Source organism: Danio rerio, chromosome 25 (genome assembly GCF_052040795.2).
Source record: "Danio rerio strain M-AB ecotype USA chromosome 25, GRCz13ab, whole genome shotgun sequence".
Taxonomy (NCBI): domain Eukaryota; kingdom Metazoa; phylum Chordata; class Actinopteri; order Cypriniformes; family Danionidae; genus Danio; species Danio rerio.
The window spans coordinates 20227234-20249759 of record NC_141045.1 but is presented as its reverse complement, the minus strand read 5'-3'; the positions used below and the strand labels follow the sequence as shown (position 1 = coordinate 20249759).

The following is a 22526-nucleotide window of genomic DNA, read 5'->3' as shown; positions in this document are numbered from 1 at the left end:
GTGGGGAGAACATGCAAACTCCACACAGAAATGCCAACTGACCCAGGCGAGGTTCGAACCAGCGACTTTCTTGCTCTGAGACGACAGCACTACGTACTGCACCACCGTGTCTCCTTATTTGCATTGTTAGCAATAAAATATTTTTTTTCTATTAAAAATAATTCTATTAAAAAACATTTTTATATAAAAAGTTGTCCTTACACTCAAAGTTAAAAAATATTTTGTTAGTTTAGTTTGTGTGTGGCTTAATAGTAACACCCTGTTACAACTAAACCTGCTGTGTCGCATATTCCTCAAAACTGGCGAGCAGTCACTGTGTTTTTCACACAATGGTTTAATCTTTCAGCTTACAAGACTGTAATCACAACAATATGAGATTTTACTTACATATTTTCACAGATATTTTTAAAGTAAAAAAACATCGACTGTATTAAAAAAATACTTTATGCTGCAAAAATGGTTTCTGCTATGTTTTTTCAATAATTTGCAGGAAGATATCTGCTGACACTGTGGTGAAAATCTTGGAGGCATGACTTGGTTAACTCTGAAAAACCCTGTTACATTTTACCCCGCATAACTTTGTGCCCTGCGCTCCCCTATCTCATGATTCTGTTTTTTTTTTTTTCAGATCTGTTTAAATTATTATTTTTTTTGATTGATTGATTTATCTTTATTTCTACAGCGCTTTTAGAATGTAGATTGTGCCAAAGCAGCTTAACATAGAAGTTCCAGCAAATTAAAACTGTCAGTCCAGTTTTCAGAGTTAAAGTTCTGTTCAGTTCAGTGTGGTTTACATTTCATTGCTGAAAGTCCAAACACAGAAGAGCAAATCCATCGATGCACAGCTCTACAAGCCCCAAACCAAGCAAATCAGTGGCAATATTATATGTAAATATATAAATATAAATATATGTATTCATTTCACGAGCTTGCATTCTGAATTTAACGAGATTAGAAAGGGTGTACAAAAACAGTAAATATCATAACACACCTTTCTGTTCACTGTTTACACTATATGTGTGTTGTATGTTTGAGGATGAAACTTTTTAGACTAAATGTTAAAGGAGGTATCTCCTCGATCAATCAGTAATGAGGTACTTTTACCTTTTTTAAATTTTTAAAAGATCTTGTGTCAGAAATGGGCTTTCTTACGAAAGACTTCTATGTAGTGTGAACAAATGTTTTTTAAGGCCTGAGTAAAATTATGTGAAGTTTCTTTATTCTATGAATAAAGTTGTTTATGTGTTTATTATTGTGTCTGAATGTTATATAAAAAACTTCACATCTCAGCACTCCATATCAGTTCTTCATGAATTGTTGTTTAAGTTAGAGGAATAGTTTCTGTTGAAAACAAAAGAAGATTTAGGAAGAATGTTGTAAACTTGTAGATGCTGAGGTCCAAAGTAGGAAAAAATACAATGTCAGTTAATAAATACAGGCTTTCAAATATCCTAATATTTTCTTTTATATTCAACAATAGAAATATTACATTTTGATGAACGTTTATTCGGACTTTTATTCTGAAAGCAGCCTGTCAGTGTGCAAACGGAAGTGAGCGTGTGTTTGTTTGAGTCTGTTCTACATCATGTCCAGCTGATCGCGCTCGTGTGTCTGACAGAAGCTGCTCTGCCGCGGGGAAACATGCCCACTTTGTCCTTGCCACTTTCCAACCTGCTCCGCAATAAGGAGGGTTTTAGGAGACTCGTGGCGCATTATAAGTCTCTGCACACCGACAGCGGGTCATGGTTGTTCAGCAGCAGCACCCCGTGTTTCACTCGTTCTCGGGAAGCCAGATTTGGACTCTTGTCCAGAAGGAAGGGTCCTGTGGCTCCGCTGACAGCCGGGAACATGTGCACCTGCTCCGGCGACGACAAAACCAGCTGGCTCTGGTCTATTTACAATGAAACCAAGCAGAAAACGCAAGGTTAGTGTGTAAACGCGTTTCAGAGATGTCTGTTCTATCCAGGCAATGTTGTTCTAAAAGTCTTTCTGGATTTTGTTTATTTTTACAGTTCATAAATGAAATATTATTTTCTATTTGTGTAAATGTGTGTTTTTTTCTGTTGTTTTTTATTCTAAGTTTCTCATGCTTTACTATATTGGTTGGGTTATTATAAATATAAAGGTTGTAAGTTATTATTGAAGTGTTATGAATAGAGCTTAACATTTTAAGTCGATTACGATTAATAAACGATTATTTTATTTATTTATTTTTCAGTTGTGTACAGTAAATTTTCTCACATATTACAAGTGAGAGTTTTTTTGTTTGAAAGGTCCATTACCTGGTTTAAAAATAATGGAAGGAAACACACACACACACACACACACTGTCTACTATCCATGATTATTTATTGAACATCTACCTTTAACAACTGAAATCAAAGCACACATTACCTAAAACAAACTTTTTAAAAAAGTGAACTTGCACTTTTGGAAACAAATTATTGTCTATATTTTACATAATAAAAGTAGAAAATAAGCAGTATCTCTCATAAATAAAATAACTTTTTAAATACTGCAAATACTATTTTAAACAGTGCATTTCTTGCATCTTCTTAAAACAAATATTTTAATGTAAATAATAAATGTAAAGAAATTGAAAACATGCAGCTTCAAATCACCGTCAATGCAGTGCAAAGTAAAAGGCTTACGAATGGGTCAATCATCCTCCTTAACCAGAGATCAGATGTGGCTGCAAAGTGGCAGCAGAAGTATAAGCCAGCCTCGGCCTAACAAAGCAGATATTTAAATCAATTAATTAATTGAAAAAATCGAGCTTAAAAAATTAGATCGATTATAGGGTTTGAATGTAAATTTTGAATATTTTTCGATGAATCGCACAGCCCTAGATGTGAATATGTATTTACTTACTCTCTTTCTGTCTTTCGTGGATAAGGAAACGGTGTTGTACTGTATGCACTCCACTGAAGACATCCATTAGCCTATACATATTTAATTTTGTTTTGTTAAGCGCAAAGATTTGTTTCAAAACTATTCTTAATTTCAGTTCTATTTTCCAGTAAGCGAATAAATGAGCAATAATAATTAAGTGTGGTCGAAAAATTGAGTTATATCCAAACACATGTCTTATGCCCCATATGGTCCAAAACCTGATAGGTGGACAAATCTAAGATTGTTTTTAATAAAACAAATATAAATATGCACATAATAAATAATGCTAATAATAACATTATACAACTGAAAAAAGCCCCCTGAGATGAAAGCATGGAGCCAGTGACTTATATATTATTGTAGAAAATATAAATTTTTAAAATATTTTAATTCTTTTTTATTTCTTAAAGATATTTGTGTATTGCTGTGCATCCTGTGTGTATTAAGCAATGTGTAAGCGTTTAAGGTGCACAACTAACGCGTTCTGTGCTGAACTTTAGACCTGCTTTCAGCTGGTCGATTGCACAGTCTATTTCAGTTCCTCAAAATAGCAATGCGCCAACAATGCGCCTTAACACACCTCTTTTCTAGACTGAAACACTCATGAGCCTTATTGCGCCTGGTGTATGATAGGACCCGTAATGTTGTTTTGAAGTCATACCTGCATGTAGTTTTAGACCGAATATTCAAAGTTGCGATGTAAACAGTATAGGGTCTGTGTCAAGCAATGACTGTAAAAAATATGGACGACGCGACAGCCCTTTTTCCCATTGAACGCCTTGAGGGCAAAACGCCTGCTTGACGGGCACAAACTGTCGCAAAAGACTGCTGAAATTGGAGCCAGACATGCGCAGAAGGATTGTCTGATGGAGCCAGAGGAGGAGCCGCGAAAATGAGCAGAGTCGAGCTTCCAATCAAACGCTTTATGTAAAATCAACTACGCCCCCCGAACTTCTCAGCATGCGTTTGCTGTCATATCAACACAAATGGATGTAATAACGTTAACAAATATGATGGCTTTATATTCAATCGCGCCAGCTCCAGGCCGCAGCGCATAAATTACTCGCGGCGTCGCGGGCTGATTCCGGCTCGCATGCGGCAGCGCCTGCTCGCTCGGCCGCCGCATCTGGCTCGATTGACTCGGGCTGGAATTGGGTAGTGAGTCCAGGCATCCGGAGTAGGTCCAGCAGAGGTAACATTAGTCAGTCTGAGCTCTAAGAGATAAGTCTCCGGCAGGCGAGAATCTAGCCGGAACTGTGTTTTGCTATCTGGGTGGCTAGGCGTGTATCAGCAAACTAATAAAGCCCGAAAAAAGCCCTGAACTTAGCGAATAAACAGTGTTCCACCAGGATCATGTATGTCAGAAACTATAGTTTACTGCTGAACTCATTTTGTCATGGTAAAATAACACAGAAATCGAATAATAACATTTCAGTCTACTTCAGTCTCCTGCCGAAGCTCAAACGCCGCGCTTTGAGAAACTGTCAATCACAGCTGTTAATCACGATGACACGCCCAGCATTAAATTACTGCTAAAAACAAACTGTTTACAAAAATGAAGATCTGCACCTATTTCAGCACAATAACCAGTGCCTTAATCGACCAGAACTATCTTTCGGGACATTTTATTGCAAGTGTAATATTTTTTTTTATTTGGGCTCAAGTCTCCTTCATTAACACGGAGGAGGCGGGCTTTATGACTTGTACTGCAGCCAGCCCCCAGGGGGCGATCTAACGGCCGAAACCTTCACTCAAACGTAGGCTTGCGGCACACTTGGTGTCAAGTTGTCACTTTTGAAAAAAATTACGAATGTGTGAATATAAAACCAACTTTACCTTTATAATACTTTTTATTAAGTTAAACTTATTTCAGTTAGCTACTATGGTAACATTTAATAACTTTTTTTATCTAACGTTTACATTTTATATTATTTCCGTGTTATTAAAATTACATTGAAACAAAGTATCTGTATTGCTGTTAAGTATATATCGACTTATTGTGCAGTACTTAGAGATGATTTTGCCATTGCAATATATACTTACACATTCACAAATAACGTTAAAGCCATTTTACAATATCATTTATGCTCTCCCTCAATAGTGATGATTTATAATTGGACATTTACCTAATAAGGACATTTAATAGTATATATAATAGGACATATACCTTTTTAACATCAAACTATAGAATCTAAATAACCTTAAGAATGCTAAGTATTTTGAAGTTTTTATGGCTATCTGCATTATTATGTTGTTATAATCATTATATAATCAATAATAATAAAATAATAATAAAAAAATATATATTATCACTTATAGCAAAGATATCTGTGATAATATATCGCACAACAAGTAATCTTTGTACTGACAGGCCTACTTTTAAGTTTACATAACAAGAATAACCAACAAGAAAAGAAAATACATATATACATAAAATATAAATCATTCAGTTAAACAAGTAAAAGGTTTACAGCAAATACCTGAAGCCCCCAGCCATATTTGTGTTATATATATATATTTTTTTATATATATCTTCTCATGAAAACAAACCCGTATTGTTTTGTTTTCATTTTAGAAAGTCATAAAGGGACTCGAAGCGTCTTCATTTTTTCAACGAAGCACTTGCTATAAGCTGCTTAGCTTGTAAAAATTAAAAAAACATAATTAAAAATATATTATCTTCTCATTTTAAGATTAAAAGTTAAGAGTAAACATTTTTGGTTAATTTTTTTTAATATTCTTTATTTTACCTAAACATTTCCACACATTCCCATATACAATGAAAGAAAGTAAGTGTAAGTGAATTGCATTAACAGTGCTATAAAACTGATCTAATAAACATTAAGTTAGGTGAAACTTTAGTTTTGTCTTTCTTTCAAAATCAATACATTACTACAGGTTAATTATTAATCATTTTAGTTTCTATTTTTATTTTAATATGCTTCATTGTAATGTTAGCAAACATCCTTAAAATGTCAATTATTAATTAACACACAAATGTGTTGTGTTTTTTTTCACCACAGATTTAATTCCTGTGATATCAAACAACTTTGTGAACCCAGACACCATCTTCGCTAACAATCAGATGAGTCTACAGGACATTGAGATTTATGGCTTTGACTACGACTACACGCTTGCTTTCTACTCTAGTCACCTTCACACACTCATATTCAACATCGCCCGTGACATTCTCATCGAAGAGCACAGGGTGAGTGACCCTGTAAACTGATTATTTCTAAAATGACAACGCTCTGAATAGTTTTAGCATGGTAATAATAAATATAATGATCAAATATATATGACTGTTCTACTTAAACCAAGTTTAAAAATCTTAGTTATTTATAATTTTATCAGTCAGTTCAGTTTCAGTTTCCTTTATTTTGTCATTCAAAATATCAAAGTAGGTGTTATGCAGAAGGAAATTGTTACATCGAGTCGGCGCAATGACTTGATGGTTGAAGCGCTGACATGTGTTGCAGTGGCATGTCAAGGCGTCCAGAGTTTGTGTTCCGGTTCAAGGACATTTCCCTACCCTACCCCCTCCCCCCCTCCCTCTCAAACTTCGCTTCCTGTCTCGATGCTTTCCTATCTGATGGGGGCAAGGAGGCCAAAAATGGATCTTTGAAAAAAAGAAAATAAAGAAATTGTTTGGCTCCATCTGCTGCTAAAAACTAAGCTCAGAATCAATTCAAGAGAGAATGGTGATGGATTTTAAAAGTCTTGGAATCAATAGACCCTTTTCCCATGACATCACGCCGTGTCCGGTTTCAGTCCACCCAGTGTATCATTACTTCCGCCTACACAGAATTCCCCATTGAGAACTCACCCAGTCAGCTGTATATTTACTACAGATACAGTTAGACCAGGGGTCGGCAACCCGCGGCTCTAGAGCCGCATGCGGCTCTTTAGCGCTGCCCTAGTGGCTCCCTGGAACTTTTTCAAAAAATGTTTGAAAATGGAAAACGATGAGGGAGGTAAATATATTTTTTGTTTTAATATGGTTTCTATAGGAGGACAAACAATCTTAACGTTTTCCAATGCTGTAAAAGTGTGTAGAATATTAAATTTCAACATTTCTGTCAACGAAGATTTGCGTCATAGGCTGCGACACACGTTTCTATCAGCAGGGCGGGATGCCAGGCAGGTAGCTGTTGTAAACAAACCGGCGGCTGTGTGATGCGCCATGGAGCACAAGCTGTCTTTGCCAAAGATGTACAGCGGGGCACGCTTTCTCATTTACCCTCCCTGAGAGAATTCAAAGAAGCCCATCCCCATCACTCACTCAATGGTGATTATTTACAAGGTGCGATCGTTGATATGCAAACTGCATTTGAGAGCAGATTTTGCGAGTTGCGAAAGGAAAAAACGAGACTGTCTTTCCTTGACACACACCCCTGGAGATTGACCCTTTCTTGTTGAGCACATTCCCAGGAATGACTCGAGCTGATCTTGAAATGGAAATGGCAGACTGCGTTTTATTGCACTGTTGCCCAGATAAGGGGCACGTTGTGCACGTTCATTTTAATGTTGTTTTTTGGAATCCTCAAAACAAAATAAAAAAACATTTAAAAAAAATCTGATTTCTTTATTGCATTTCTTTAATTTCATCAAAGCAAAACATAATGCAATAATATTGTAATGAAGTTAAACTTGATCATTAAACATAATTCATTAATATTGTAATGAAGTTAAACTTGATCATTAAACATAATTCATTAATATTGTAATGAAGTTAAACTTGATAATTAAACATAATGCATTAACATTGTAATGAAGTTAAACTTGATCATTAAATAATTCATTAATATTGTAATGAAGTTAAACTTGAACATTAAACATAATTCATTAATATACTGTAATTAAGTTAAACTGCAGAGAAAAACTGCAGGGAAATGAACATTTAATCATGAAGGCTCAGTATGTATTTGTAGCCAACGAAGTCATTTTTATAGTAGGCTAATATAGCTAATATAAATACATACAGCATGTGTTGCCATCATTATAAGGCTTATATAAGGCTTTTAATTTTTTGCGGCTCCAGACATATTTGTTTTTGTTTTTTTTGGTCCAATATGGCTCTTTCAACATTTTGGGTTGCCGACCCCCGAGTTAGACCATGACTATGGCTGTTTTCTGTCTTTAATTTTCATATTAAATGAAATAGAAAAACAATGTTGTATGGTATTCTTAATAATCAAACTAAAATAAAAATTTACAGTTGCAAAAACAACACCAAGAAGACAGCATTTTTATTCAGTATTGTTAGTTTATGAAATTATTTGTAACATTATTAATTAAAAGGTAGTACTAATATCAAATTTAATCCACACAGCAGGTGGCGGCAGGGCACTGCCTTAATTCATTCAAATGAAGAAACTGAACAAAGCATTAATAGATCAGTAAATATTAAAGGATGAAACTGATTGCATTTATAGATGACATACTCACCAGGTATATGTGAAGATTTAATAAAGACTTACTCATGCTGGAACATTTACATATAACAGATAATATAGATTTATATTTATAGCATCATCAAAGTAAAAATAGATCTGTTATTGAATAAATAAAATAAAACTTAATTAACATATGAAAAGTTTGCAAACACATACTTTCCTTTATAAACAAATAGCTTATTTCTATTCTAAATCATTTAAACAATCATTTTTAAACTCAGAAATAGGCATGGGACGATAAATGTTTTCAAGGTTTACCATGATTTGGAAAAGTCAAGGTTTTTTAAAAACGCCAAAATACCATTCCTACGGTATGTGTAAGACTTTATATTTACGTTTTTTATTTATTATTATTTTTTTAATAGGACAACAGTATCTCCAGCAGAAAAAAATATCCAAAGATGCCGTTTTAAATTTTAAAAGAAATCTGTCTTTAAATAAAATGAAGGAGATCAATAAATTTTTTGAATTATTTAGCCTGACATGTTTACTGTCCCAAACTATGATAAATCTTTCAAAAAATAAAATATATTGTTTTCAAAGGGGAAAAGAGTTCTTGTTTTTACAGAGACATAAAAAAGAATATATTTTAAAGCACTGAGTACAATACCATCATACCGTAAAACCGTGATGTTTTTATCCAAGGTTATTATACTGTCCGGCCCATGCCTACTCCGAAAGCAGTTCAGTATTAAAAGAGAAACATTTGGACGTATGCCCAATACTTTAATAGTCCTAAATCACAACATGCAATGTTAATATTTTCAGTTGTAAATTTTCCAGAGGTTTATCCCTTTCATTCAAAGGTAAACCGGAAGTAAAAATACATTGCGTTGCTGATAGGGTTATTGTGAAAAGGGTCTATTTCTCTGGTGATTCTAGTATCTCTGTGTATACATAATATTTTTTAAATAGAAATCATTGGCATCTACTGACCTGGCTTGTGTAATACAGTGCTTTAGTTGTTTTATGCTGAACTGTCAATGCTGTTAATGGGGATTGTTGTTACAAGAGTGTCAACTGTTCGCAAAAATCACATAATTTATTTAAAGGAAAAACGTTTTTATAAAAGACAAGTGTAGCTGGGGGAGGTGTAGAAGATTTTGAAGAACAAACTAGACCTAGGCTAGACTACCTAAATGTTGAGCAGCCAGTTAATGCCTTAAAAACTGTATCTTGTTTTTCTCTGCCCACCTAACAGTATCCAGAGGGACTGAGGGAATATGATTACATCCCTAATTTTGTAATTCGTGGTTTGCACTATGATGTTCAAAAGGTACGTGTCCGGTCCTGATCTGATATCGGTTCATGCTATTTTCATGTGTTTTGTCTAACATTTTAATTTCATTTGATTTCCAGGCCTTACTGATGAAGATTGATGCCTTTCATTATATTCAGCTGGGTACAGTGTACAGGTAGAGTTCAACAAATACAGTCTCTAGCCACTTTATTATGCTTGTTTTGCTAGTACACTATGGATCCCCTCAGAACTGCTGTTAATCCTTCTTGGCATAGATTCCGTAGATGCTGAAAACATCACACATTTGCTGCAGATTTGTCAGCAGTATATCCATGATATAAATCTCCTGTTCCAGCACATTTCAGTTTATTCTGTTGGATTGAGATCTGCTGACTGTGTGGGGATCCACTCATTGTCATGTTCAAGAAATCAGCTTTTTTCAGCTGGAAGTTGCTATTACAAGATGGTACAATGTTGTCATAAAGGAATGGACATGTTTTGGTGTGATCTAAATTACTTTTTCCCCCAGTGTAATGGAGTTAGGTATAAACGTAGGTCAGACCCAGCTCCAAGTGAATGGGACTTCAAGTGGGCTGTACAAACTTCCTAGGGATGTTGATTTATTTATGTAATGCCTTGTACATGTAACAATTACCTATACCCAACCTATTGTATTGACCTTATTCTTCAATGTGGAAATGCGCTCATTTTTGCAATTGTTTTTTGAACTTCCGATTCAGTTGCCTATATGAGAAATGACTAGGAGTAATAAACAACAAAAAACGATCAAGCTACTTGCTCTACAAACAGACAAAGCAGAATAATATAATAAGAAAATATCAGTTTGCAACATCAAGTAGCGTAGCACTCTGTTTTTAATGTCTAAAAATGAATAAAAGTGAATGAGACTGGAAGTCTCGAGCCAAAAAAATCAAATGGCTGCACCCACTCATACGCTAAGAATAAGGACAATACGGAGCTCCTGAAAACCACACAAAATTCCTTGTGTGTTTGTGCACACTTGGCGAATAAAGTTAATTCTGCTTTCTTAACGTCTAACACCTACACCAACACGAAACTTACCCCTTACAGTAATGAGAAGTCAGTAATTGTTGTCAATAATTACACTATATATATATTGATGCATGCTTAGTAGCCACAGCTGTAAGCCCTTCTAGCCAAACCCAACCTACTCGTAAGCCCCTCCCACTTGGAGGCATCTGGGCTACAGTGATATATACTGTACTTGGTTTGATGCTCAGTTTGAACCAGCAAATTCTCTTGACCACCTCTAAACATCTACATGCATTGACTGTCATGTGATTAGTCATTGTGATTATGCACCTAATAAAGTGGCCAATGGGTGTGCAGTATTCGTTAACATTTTTGCAATTTGTATTTATGTATAAATTGACTCATGATTATTTTATTAGGGGTCTTAATCCTGTACCAGAAAAGGAGGTGATTGCGATGTATGAGGGCTCCCATGTTCCCCTTGAGATCATGAGTGACTTTTATGGCAAGGTGTGTATATTTTGATTTCAAGGGATTTGTCTGATAGCCTAAAGGTCCCAGTATACTTAAAACATACTAACGTTGCTACACACACACGCACACACAAACACACACACATACAAACATGTATACAGTGCTATAACTGCCAATCTATAATGGTACAATTTTGCAGTAACTCCACAAATAATGTGCTCAAATTACTGTGATGTAATGTGACTTTTTGAAATGCACCCTTGTGATGACGATGCTGAAACAAAATATATTGTGCAGCCCTAGTGCATTCACGTATATGTTCAGTTTGTAAACATGTGGAGGGACAAAGTCTACAGGACTGCATTTGTACAGAGATATAACATTTATTTACAATGTGACATTGCCATCTACTGGCTGGTGTTAAAAATACAACATTTGTTGTCATCAAATGTGAGGTGTGCGAACAGAAATAGTTTTGAGTTAAATATTGTCATAAGTACGAAAAACGTTTTGTCATGCAAATGTGTTCCTAGACAGATGGAGCTGAGGTGTAATTTACACTAGCCTAGTGTTTTAGTTTTAAAGTGTATAAAGTTTTGTTATGTTACACCTGCCGTTCATACTACTGCCACACTACTAAATGCTAAAGACCCATTTTTAGTTTGTAAATGCTGTTGTTCTGTTTCAGTATAGACAGAATGAGGCTATGCCTACCCTAATTTTGGTTTTCAAGTGTGACATTTACATTACTCTGAGCTAAACTTAACTGAATTTCATCTGTGAAAACTGGAATGAAAAAGTTTCAATTTACTAGAACTTTATCTATGTTACGCTGCTTTAAAAATCTACATCGTAAAAGTGCTATAGAAATAAACATGAATTGAATTAATCGTAAATTGGTCACATGACTAATATGCGTCATCATTTTCGAAAGTCTCTGTTCTCACAGTCCATGCTGTAAAACAAAATTGGCATTTTCAAATGTATCTAATTTGGAAAGCATTTTAAACGAGTGTGGACAGAAGGCCAAAGCGCAGAGGAAAAAAAAATGTATTCAGGTGGACGTGGCCTGAAATGAATACTTTTAAAAATTAAGAGCAGTAGTCTAACTGGTCTTCTGAACTATTGTGTGTCATTTCCTGATTTGTCAAGCCCCTCTCATATGCCTACTACACAACATAGAGATTGTTTTTCTAAAGCACAGTAAAAACACCAGTCTGGATGAGAATCATTTTTATTCTACAACTCCGTTTTAACCCCTGTGCACTGTTCACATTTACTTCCCTTCTGTTATGTTGGGGATAAAAACATCCACTGAATTAAACTTCTGTAAAAATGCATCAGAGAAATCACAGTCAAATCTTTTTATCACAGTCTTGGACATGTGAATGATTAGTAACAACATTGGCTTTGATGCATTTACTGTTGGTGGCTGTTTTTGCCCCATTGACCTCAATTGTAACCACCTTTGATGGTGCATAAATACACAGTCTTTGTTTTTTTACTCCATGTTGTTTTAGTTTTTTTACTCCATGTAGTTCTGTTATACTCCATATAAAATCCCAAAACTAAGCTTTTTTTGCATTGGTGCCAACTGATGATCAATGGTAAAAATGACACATCTGACCACTTTTCAACAAGGAAAACCACCACCAATCAAACATGCATGATTATAAGGTGTCATAGTTTTGTAATAAAAAAAAAAAAAAAAAAAGCGGTTATAATGAAAGTCAAGGGGCAAAAAACACCCACAGAAAATGAAATCAATCAAAAACATTGCATCAAAGGAATACTGTTTCACATGTCCAAGACTTATGTTAAAAATAGTCATTTTGTGTGTGTTTTTGTTCACCAAATCAGTGACATCATTTATGAATTTGGCAATTAAAGAGTTACAGTTCTGTAATTTGAGCTATTAAGTAGTTTTGATCAGGATTGAGGTTGGTTAAAAGATTTATGCAAAAAAAAAAAAAAAAAAAGTATATATATATCTGATGCATTTTTACAGCAATGTAATTCAGTGGATGATTTGTCACCAAAAATCATAATGCTAGCTTAAACACAGAAAACGTTATGGCCAAATTAAGACTCAATCATCCCAGAGTGGATGAAAACCTCCCCAACAGCACATAAGGATTAACACAAAAGCACACCAGTGTAAATATAGCCTGAGTGAGGTGGATCATTTCAGAGGAAAATGAACTGGAATAAAATATTAAGCAATCCTTAAATGATTTATAATAATATATTTAAAAATATTCTTTATTTTTTAAAAACGTGTCACATTTCAACATCAAATTACTTTTAGAGTTCATGTTTGTAACGAGGAGACTGACACAGAGGGATCCATTATGCAGTATTTATTAATCAAGCTCACTCAAGCACACAATATGCACTAAAGTGCAAACACACAACAACAACAGTCTGTGAGGTATCAAGACTGGCAATGAACAGACACAGAGGGTTTTACCAGGCATAGATCGAAGGCAGGCTGCGAGTATCAGAGTCCGTGTATCAGGCGTGGGTCGTGGGCAGGCAGCGAATATCAGAGTCTGTGTATCAGGCGTGGGTCGTGGGCAGGCAGAAGGCGAAGCAGAGTCAGAAACAGGCTGGAGTTATGCACGAGGAATCAGGCAGGAAATAACGCTCAGTAATGCTGGCCGGGGCTAAACAAGACTTCGCCTTGACTGAGTGTTTGTGTGCGGCTTAAAAAAGGTTCGTGGGTCGTTAACTAGATTCAAGACAGGTGTGTGCACAATCAGCGTAGATGGATGATGTAATGCTAGAAGTCCGGAGATGGCGGCCTCTGCTGGCCAGCGAGGGGAGTAACTGGGACCGAGTCGGTGACAATGTTAACAATGTCTTTAGTGGTATGTGATTATTTTAAAAAGATTATTTTTAAGTTTTTGAGATGAAAGTGCACAGTAAATATTTACATTTTAATGCAGTCAGGATTAAGTCAGGATGTTGGTTAAAGCAGTGGTTCTCAGCTGGTTTGGCCATGGGACCCACATTTTTACATGGTCATCAACCCGCGACCCAAATTTTTAGGAACTATAATATAATTTTAGGAATTATAATTAATTTGTATTTATTTGTTAACATACACAAGTAGTGACAGATAAATCATAATAAAATCACCAAGACTTACAATTAAACAATATTTCATTATTGTCATTTAACAAAATGTCTCAGATTATAGAAATATTACAAAGTAAAAACAACAAATATTTGGTTTCTAAAAGTGCTCTTGTGAGCGCACATCACTACATATGATACACTGAGGTTTCAAGACTTTTTTTGTCATCAATATATGTAAATCCATACTTGACATATTCAGGGTCGTACTTGCGCTTCGACATATTTTTAATAAGCAAAATATGTTAAAAATTAAACATTTGTTGTTTTTTTGACCACACACTCTGTGACCCACTGAAAATGTTCCTGTGACCCACTTTTGGGTCGCGACCCACCAGTTGAGAAACATTGGCTTAAAGTATACCGCTTCAAAGGTATTTTGAACATCTTTTTACCTTAAATGATCAAGCCTTAAAAGTGCATTCACATCAGCCATTCATTTACATAGATATCTATGGAAATTCTAGAATTTTACCTCTGAAAATTCACCAAACAATGGTTGAGGTGATCATGTCTTCAACTTTTTCTCTCTCACTCTACAGAGCTCTCATGGTCACACCATGAAGCAGTTCATGGATATCTTCTCCTTGCCGGAAATGACGCTGCTGTCGTGTGTTAATGACTACTTCATGAAGCACAACATCGACTATGAGCCCGTTCATCTTTATAAAGACGTCAAGGTACAGTTCTGCCCCAAAACTTTTTAGAGTATGATTCAAAAATTAGGATTTTGAGTGAAGCGCAGATGTCAGAAAGCACAGAATCTCTTGAGCACACTTTTGGGTAAATATGGCTCCTGAAGGTGCTATTTCAGTTCAGCGAGGACAGGAGCAATCTAATTTTAGAGGATGCACTGCGTGCCTGGAGAGGAGCAGGGTTACAGATGGACAGATGTCTTTTAGTGGCTCTACAGATGAGTGTGATCAATGAAAGACACACTCACGTCATTGCTCTTGCACTCAGTCCTGCCTGTCATTATGAATTAACAAGACTCAAAGGATATGAGGGTCTGACAGCAGGTGTCTGGCTGTGCGTCAGGGCTTTGTGTGTTGTTTCAGTGCAGAACATTAATGTTATGTGAGCTCTGATGTTTTTTTTTGTATGTGTCTGGTCTGTTTTCTGTTTTTTCCAGGAGGTCATAGGAAACGTACATGTCAGAGGGATTATGTATCGAGCAGTCGAGGCTGATATCGGTAATTTTCAATTTTCCAGGGATAAAAACTACAACTGCATGCACTGTGCTTAAAAATATTATTTTTTTGTTTTAGCAAATGAAATATTTATATAAACTATGAAATACTACTAATAAGAATAATGCATTATTTTAATAATGATACAATACAAAAATGTATTGATATGCAATTATTATTGCTATTATAAATAATATTTACTAATAGATGTGTACTGTAATGTGCAGAATATTAAATGATATATTGGACTGTAATTAAAATATGTGATGAGTAATATTTAAGGTATTTTAATGTTAAGTTATTTTATTATTGATGTTATAAATGCAATTGTATGGCTAATATATAAACTGCAATATAAAATTAAATGGTAATATAATAATGCAAATTGGCACCAATATTAGTAAAATGTAATCCAATGTATCTATAAAAAATACAAAACTGATGGTATTATATTATACTAATACATTATTTATATGAATAAAATGGGTATTGTAATGTATAATAACAATTATTATATTAACATTTCTTTTATATTATTATTCTCATAAATATCAAGAATAACATGGTAATATACTCATTTTATATGAACTATAATTACTGATCTGCAGAAATAAAATACTATTTTTACCACTAACATTAAACATTATTTTCATATTTAATCTATTATTATTCTTGCCATTATTTTTATTATCATGAAATAATAAGGTCATTAATATTATGTATTACAATATACATAATATATAAAGTTGAAGTCAGAATTATTAGCCCCCCTTTGAATTTTTTGTCATTTTTAAATATTTCCAAAATTATTTTTAACAGTGCAAGGAAATTATCACAGTATGTCTGAAAATATTTTTCTTCTAGAGCAAGTCTTATTTGTTTTATTTCGCGTAGAATAAAAGCAAAAACATTTTAGGGACAAAATTATTAGCCCCTTTAAGCAATTTTTTTTCAGTCTACAGAACAAACCATCTTTATACAATAACTTGCCTAATTGCCCTAACCTGCCTAGTTAACCTAATTTATCTAGTTAAGCTTTTAAATGTGATTTTAAGCTGTATAGAAGTGTCTTGAAAAATATCTAGTCAAACATTATTTACTGTCACCATGGCACAGATGAAATAAATCAGTTATTAGAAATTAGTTATTGAAACTATTATGTTTAGAAATGTTCTAAAAGAATCTTCTCTCTCTTAAACAGAATTTGGGGAAAAAATTAAACAGGGGGTAATAATTCAGGGGAGGGGGTAATAATTCTGACTACAACTGTATTGTTTTTTTAAAAAGTAACACATAGGTCTGCAATAATTGAATAAATTGATAAAACTGTTTATATACAATTGCAATTATTTTAGTATCTTTCATATAATAAACATTTAATACACATTCATATAACAACATAATAATAACATTTATATTTGATCTTTACCAGTGGTCACCAAACTTGTTCCTGGAGGGCCGGTGTGCTGCAGATTTTAGCTCTAACCCTAATCTAACACACCTGAACAAGCTAATCAAGGTCTTACTAGTTATACTTGAAACATCCAGGCAGGTGTGTTGAGGCAAGTTGGAGCTAAAGTCTGCAGGGACACCGGCCCTCCAGGACCGAGATTGGTGACCCCTGATCTATACTAATATTATTTAATATAACATATCTATATGTATCGACCTTCCCTTCTGTTTTACTCTTCAATGCAAAAGACACAATTTAGAAGATCTTGCCATGTTCTTTTATATGTATTTTTTGCCCTGTAGAGAAGTACATTCGTTACGGTGAACAAACGCATGCTGTCTTACGGAAGCTGTCGAAAAATGGAAAGAAGATGTTTCTGATCACCAACAGCCCTTTTGATTTTGTGTGAGTGATACCGAAATACTAAACTGAAAAGAAGCCTGAATACAAAGACTGTGTACAAAAGCCATTGTGCCTAACTGCTTGTAACAAAATACTGTTTACGAATAAAATCTGTTTTCATTTCCTCTTCATAGAGACCGAGGCATGAACTATATTGTTGGGAAAGACTGGCGGGACCTGTTCGACGTTGTCATAGTGCAGGCCGACAAGCCAAGCTTTTTCAATGACAGGAGGAAGTGAGTTTTAAAAGCTCCAAGTCTGGCAACAGCGAATCACTGCTATATCAATGTCATTCCCACATTATCACAGCCTCGCTTACAGATTCCTTTATTTAGATCATGACAAATGATTTCTGGGAAGGTGTTTAGACATGCCAACTTTTCTTGAATGTAAAAATAGTCTCTTTGTGTGTTTTTGGCTGATTTCTAAAGGCCATTCAGACGAGTTACAGATAAAGGCGTGCTGTTATGGGACAGAATTCATCACCTTGAGAAAGGGCAGATCTATAAACAGGTAATCCTTCATGCCTCAGTGTATAGCCGTGAGCTGTTTCTGTTCAATAAAGATGCTGAAATCTCTTTTTTATGTCTCCAGGGAAACCTGTATGAGTTTTTGCGGCTTACAGGCTGGAGGGGCTCAAAGGTTTTGTACTTTGGAGATCACATATACAGTGACCTTGCTGTAAGAATCCTATTCTGTGGTGTTTTCTACATATGCACAAACATATTACCTTATAATTTTGTTCTAACAGCTATTCTGCCTATTGCCTACATAGGCAATTGCCGTCTAAAACAGTGGTTCGCAAAGTGGGGGTCAGGACCCCTCGAAGGGTCGGGGAAAGGGGGGGGGGGGGATAGGGGGGTTGCCTGGTGATTTCCAAAAATCTATTTATTTTTAATTAACCATATTTTTTATAAACCTATTTATTTTTAATAAACCATATTTATATAAATAACCATAAAAAACTGTTGTTTATCATTAGAGTAGAGATATTATATGATAGACTTGCTTAGTTTACCAAATAATGTAAATCTAATTGGATTTGCATTTTAAACATTAAATAAAAGTTTAAAAGGTACTATATTAAGGTTTTAGTTATGATACTCCCAAAATAATTTCGCAGATTTTTACCAAAATTCTCAGCAGAAATAACAAAAAACATCCGCAGATTCCATCTGGCCCTAATTATAAGCAACACAATATTGTTATTTTAGAGTCCGCATCAAATTCAATTTACAAATAGGGTTTTATAAATCTATTAAATAGACATAAAAGCAATAGTTCACCCAAGAATGAAAACTTTCATCATTTACTCACTCGTTTGTTTTTTTTTTTTTTTTTTTTTTGACATTAAAAAAATAGATTTTGAAGAACATTGGAACGCAGCAGGCATTGACTTCCATAATATGTTCTTGCTATGGATGCCAATAGCTATGTTTCCATCCAAAGATTCCAATTAAATCTATTCGTAGGACTGGAATTTTGCATAAAAGTCGCATGAATAAAGTAACGTTTCCATCCATTGAGTCAAAGAGACCAAAATCATCCCTTACTGATAAACTGGTGGCAAATATTAAAAGTAGAAATGGAATTGGCTGCGGTAGGAGAAGCTGCCTGCATCGTTTCTTTATTAATAAATTACTTGCGCCTCAGAAGACAATGCAGACATGCAATAAACATGTGGTGGGGTTTGAAGGCAAAAATTTATGTACATCTTGTCATTTCCATTAACAATTTTTTTATGCTCATATCCAAAATGTGCATAAAAAATTGCTGTATGGAAACATAGCTAATGGCTGCTGATTTCCAACATACTTTAGAATATTTTTTTAGTATTCAACAGGAGACAGAAATGAAAGTTTAAAAACACTCAAGTATGACTAAATGAGGAAATCTTCATTTTTGGGGGAACTACCTGTCTTCAATGTCATGATGTGTCTGTGTAGGATCTGACCCTGAAACATGGTTGGAGAACAGGAGCGATTATTCCTGAGCTGCGTGAGGAGATCAAGATCATGAATACGGAGGAGTATGTCCACACCATGACCTGGCTGCAGGCGCTGACCGGCCTGCTGGAGCAGATGCAGGTCAGACCACCAGGGGAAGCTTAAACTATAATGCAAACGTATATTATATTTTAAGGCCAATGACAAACTGCTGGCAGGGGACTACAATGAGCTTCTTCTTGTGTTTATTGTAACGTCATAAACATTACAAATTTACATAAACCCCACCCCTGGATGTCCTTGGTTAGAGCTGGGCCAGTTGACCAATCAGAACCTAGTTTGTATTTTTGAGGGAGGGGCTTCATAGAACAACGAAGTCAACAAAACGGTTTGAGCAGATCAGAAACAGAATGTGATCTTTTTTTTTTTTTTAACTGATACAGGTTGATGGCTGATGATAAACACAACCAGTTCAAATATATAAAAGTTAAATTTAGTGATTGCACGTGAATATTTAAAAATTAGGTGATTACTTTGTATATAAACAAAACAAGGGAATGTGAAACCACATAAATAATAAAAACATGAAATTAACCCCTAAAATAAACGAGACACTTTCATTCATTCATTCATTCATTCATTTTCTTGTCGGCTTAGTCCCTTTATTAATCCGGGGTTGTCACAGCAGAATGAACCGCCAACTTATCAAGCACGTTATTACACAGCGGATGCCCTTCCAGCCGCAACCCATCTATGGGAAACATCCACACACACACACACACACACACACACACACACACACACACACACACACACACACACACACACACACACACGCCCTTCCAGCTGCAACCCTCACATACACTCGTACACTACGGACAATTTAGCCTACTCAATTCACCTGTGCCGCATGTCTTTGGACTGCGTGGGAAACCAGAGTACCCGGGGAAACCCACTCGAACGCAGGGAGAACATGCAAACTCCACACAGAAACGCTAACTTAGCGTAGGCTCGAACCAGCGACCTTCTTGCTGTGAGGCGCCACTGCGTCGCCATGAGACACTTTTCAAATTAGATGTCACTAGATGTGTAATTGGACGTTCTAGGACTCATTTGCTTATGTGGCAATAAATAAATAAATAAATAAATAAAATGAATGGATTTGTTGATGGAAAATACTACAATAAATGATGAAAACCAGCCAGTAAATTTAAACACGTCTCTTATTTTCCACTGGTAAAATATAAGGTACTGATATGTTTTTGTTGTTGGATTTGGAGGATCTCCCCCAATTTAACTAATGGATTGCATCATGTTTCATTCCCTTATGTAATTTCTATTGGGTTAATTAAAAAAGCTGTATTTGTGCAGGTGCATCGAGACTCAGCGTCACAAACGGTGCTTCAGCAGTGGATTGAAGAAAGAGAGGATATGAGGTAATTATATTAATTCTAAAGTACTTGCACATCTGCAACTTTATTTTTTGCAGATTTTGTGATTGTACAGACTTAAAGTAAAAATTAGGAGGTGAAATTGTGCAGATTTCAAATAACTGAAATATAAACTCGCTGTTCTGAGTTTGTGTCTCATAATTGCAAAATCCAAAGCCACAATTTTGAGGAAAAAATTTTGCAATATTAGCTCACAATTGCAAGAAAGATATTTTATAATATTATAAAAATTATATTATAACGATTTAAATCTTTTTATTTTTATTTTGTGACCAGGAACAAATTTAAACACACCATAAATTAAATTAATTAAATAAGCAATAATGAACAATAATAAATCTGATTAAATTGAATGATTCCAAATATTTAGATTAAATGGATTAAAGTCAATTGATTAAATAATAACTGATACATACAGACGTGCTCTCACCATAAAGCATATTTTATTAGAATGAGAAGTTTAGGACTATTTGACAAGATTTTTATAATGAAAACACTTTGTTGGATGTATTAAAAAGGTATCACCAGGAAGAAATTTAAGCCCTTTATCAAATATTAAATTAAAAAAATCAAATGCAACCTTTAAAATACATTTGTCAATTTTATTTGTTTATTTCTATTTATATATCGGAGTTTGTGTATCATCTCTTAATGAAATACGAAGTTGTTCTTATTATGTAATGTTTTTTCTATACATTGATATATATATATATATATAAGTTGCTGGTGCTGCAATAATAAAATGCATACTGAAGTATAGTTCTATGATTAATATATATATAAAATGCTAATTAAAAGAAATAAATAGTTAGCAATTATTACTTTTTCAATATTTATTCTATTCAATTTTAAAGCATAAATTAGTGTTTATGAATATTAGATAAACAAATAAAAATTAAATGCTCATTAAATGCTAAATAAATGTTATTTTTTAAAACAGGATCAATTGATTAGCATTTGAATATTTTATATTTAGTATTACTAAATACATAATATTTCAAACTAAACATTAAAACAACCAAAATGGTTTCTTTTTAACAGGTTAAGGACCAAAGACATCTTCAACGCCCAGTTTGGGAGTCTTTTCCGCACGTACCACAACCCGACCTATTTCTCCCGCCGTCTTTCCCGCTTCGCAGACATCTACATGGCGTCTCTGAGCTGTTTGCTGAACTACGACTTCCAGCACACCTTCTACCCCAGACGAACCCCCCTGCAGCACGAGTCCCCCATCTGGCCCGAGCAGACCAGCACCACAGGCTCCAAAATCCCCCTCCACAGCCACAGGACATCCAGTGTCTGAGCAGGCAGCATTTAGAAAGTATGTACCTCAAAACAGCTGCTGTTACAGGTTACAATACAAAAATTTTTTGCTCATATTTACAACGGTAATGTAGACTCTTAATAAACTCTCTGGGTTTCTGTCCCTACATTCAAAATCTGTTCACCAGAAACTGCAGAATTGCATTTTAATATTATTTTATAGTCCAAAAAATCTGGGCTGTTTCTCAATTCCAAGAACGCAGAGTCCGGACTTGCGTTCTTTTGGAGATCGGTCTTGCCAGGTGTCCTTGAAAGAATGAACTCGGGAGACCGCGATGGCAGAGAATGCATCCTGTGAAAAATGAGATGCTGCGTTCCTCCTGATGGTCAAGTGATCTTCACGCGTTTTAAAAGGAAAATTATTATAAACATTACAGCATTCATACAACGATTAATTTTTAATTGCCCTTTTCAAAATATATACTCTGCAGAAAAACATTATAAATATACGTTGCACAATATAAATAAAACAGATTTTAATACGTATTTCAGCAAACAAACACTCCTAATGTGTTTGTTACTTTATTAAGATTTCGTGGTAATGTTT

The 22526-nt window shown here is 34.8% G+C and overlaps 1 protein-coding gene across 2 annotated transcripts; it reads left to right on the top strand.

Moving 5' to 3' along the window:
- Positions 1-1609: 1609 nt before the first annotated feature.
- nt5dc3 (5'-nucleotidase domain containing 3) lies at positions 1610-22358 on the top strand. Of its 2 annotated transcripts, XM_087312091.1 has the most exons (14): positions 1610-1924; positions 5916-6100; positions 9550-9624; positions 9708-9763; positions 11022-11112; positions 14757-14894; positions 15347-15407; positions 17160-17262; positions 17394-17495; positions 17691-17772; positions 17854-17940; positions 19206-19346; positions 20577-20641; positions 21698-22358. In XM_087312091.1, exons 1-14 carry the CDS (start codon positions 1642-1644, stop codon positions 21957-21959), a joined length of 1731 nt encoding a protein of 576 aa, XP_087168217.1. In that variant the 5' UTR covers positions 1610-1641; the 3' UTR covers positions 21960-22358. The 2 variants fall into 2 exon arrangements, with proteins under 2 accessions (XP_087168217.1, XP_087168218.1); XM_087312092.1 differs by lacking the exon at positions 21698-22358 and having other exon boundaries at positions 20577-20645.
- The last annotated feature ends 168 nt before the right edge of the window (positions 22359-22526 follow it).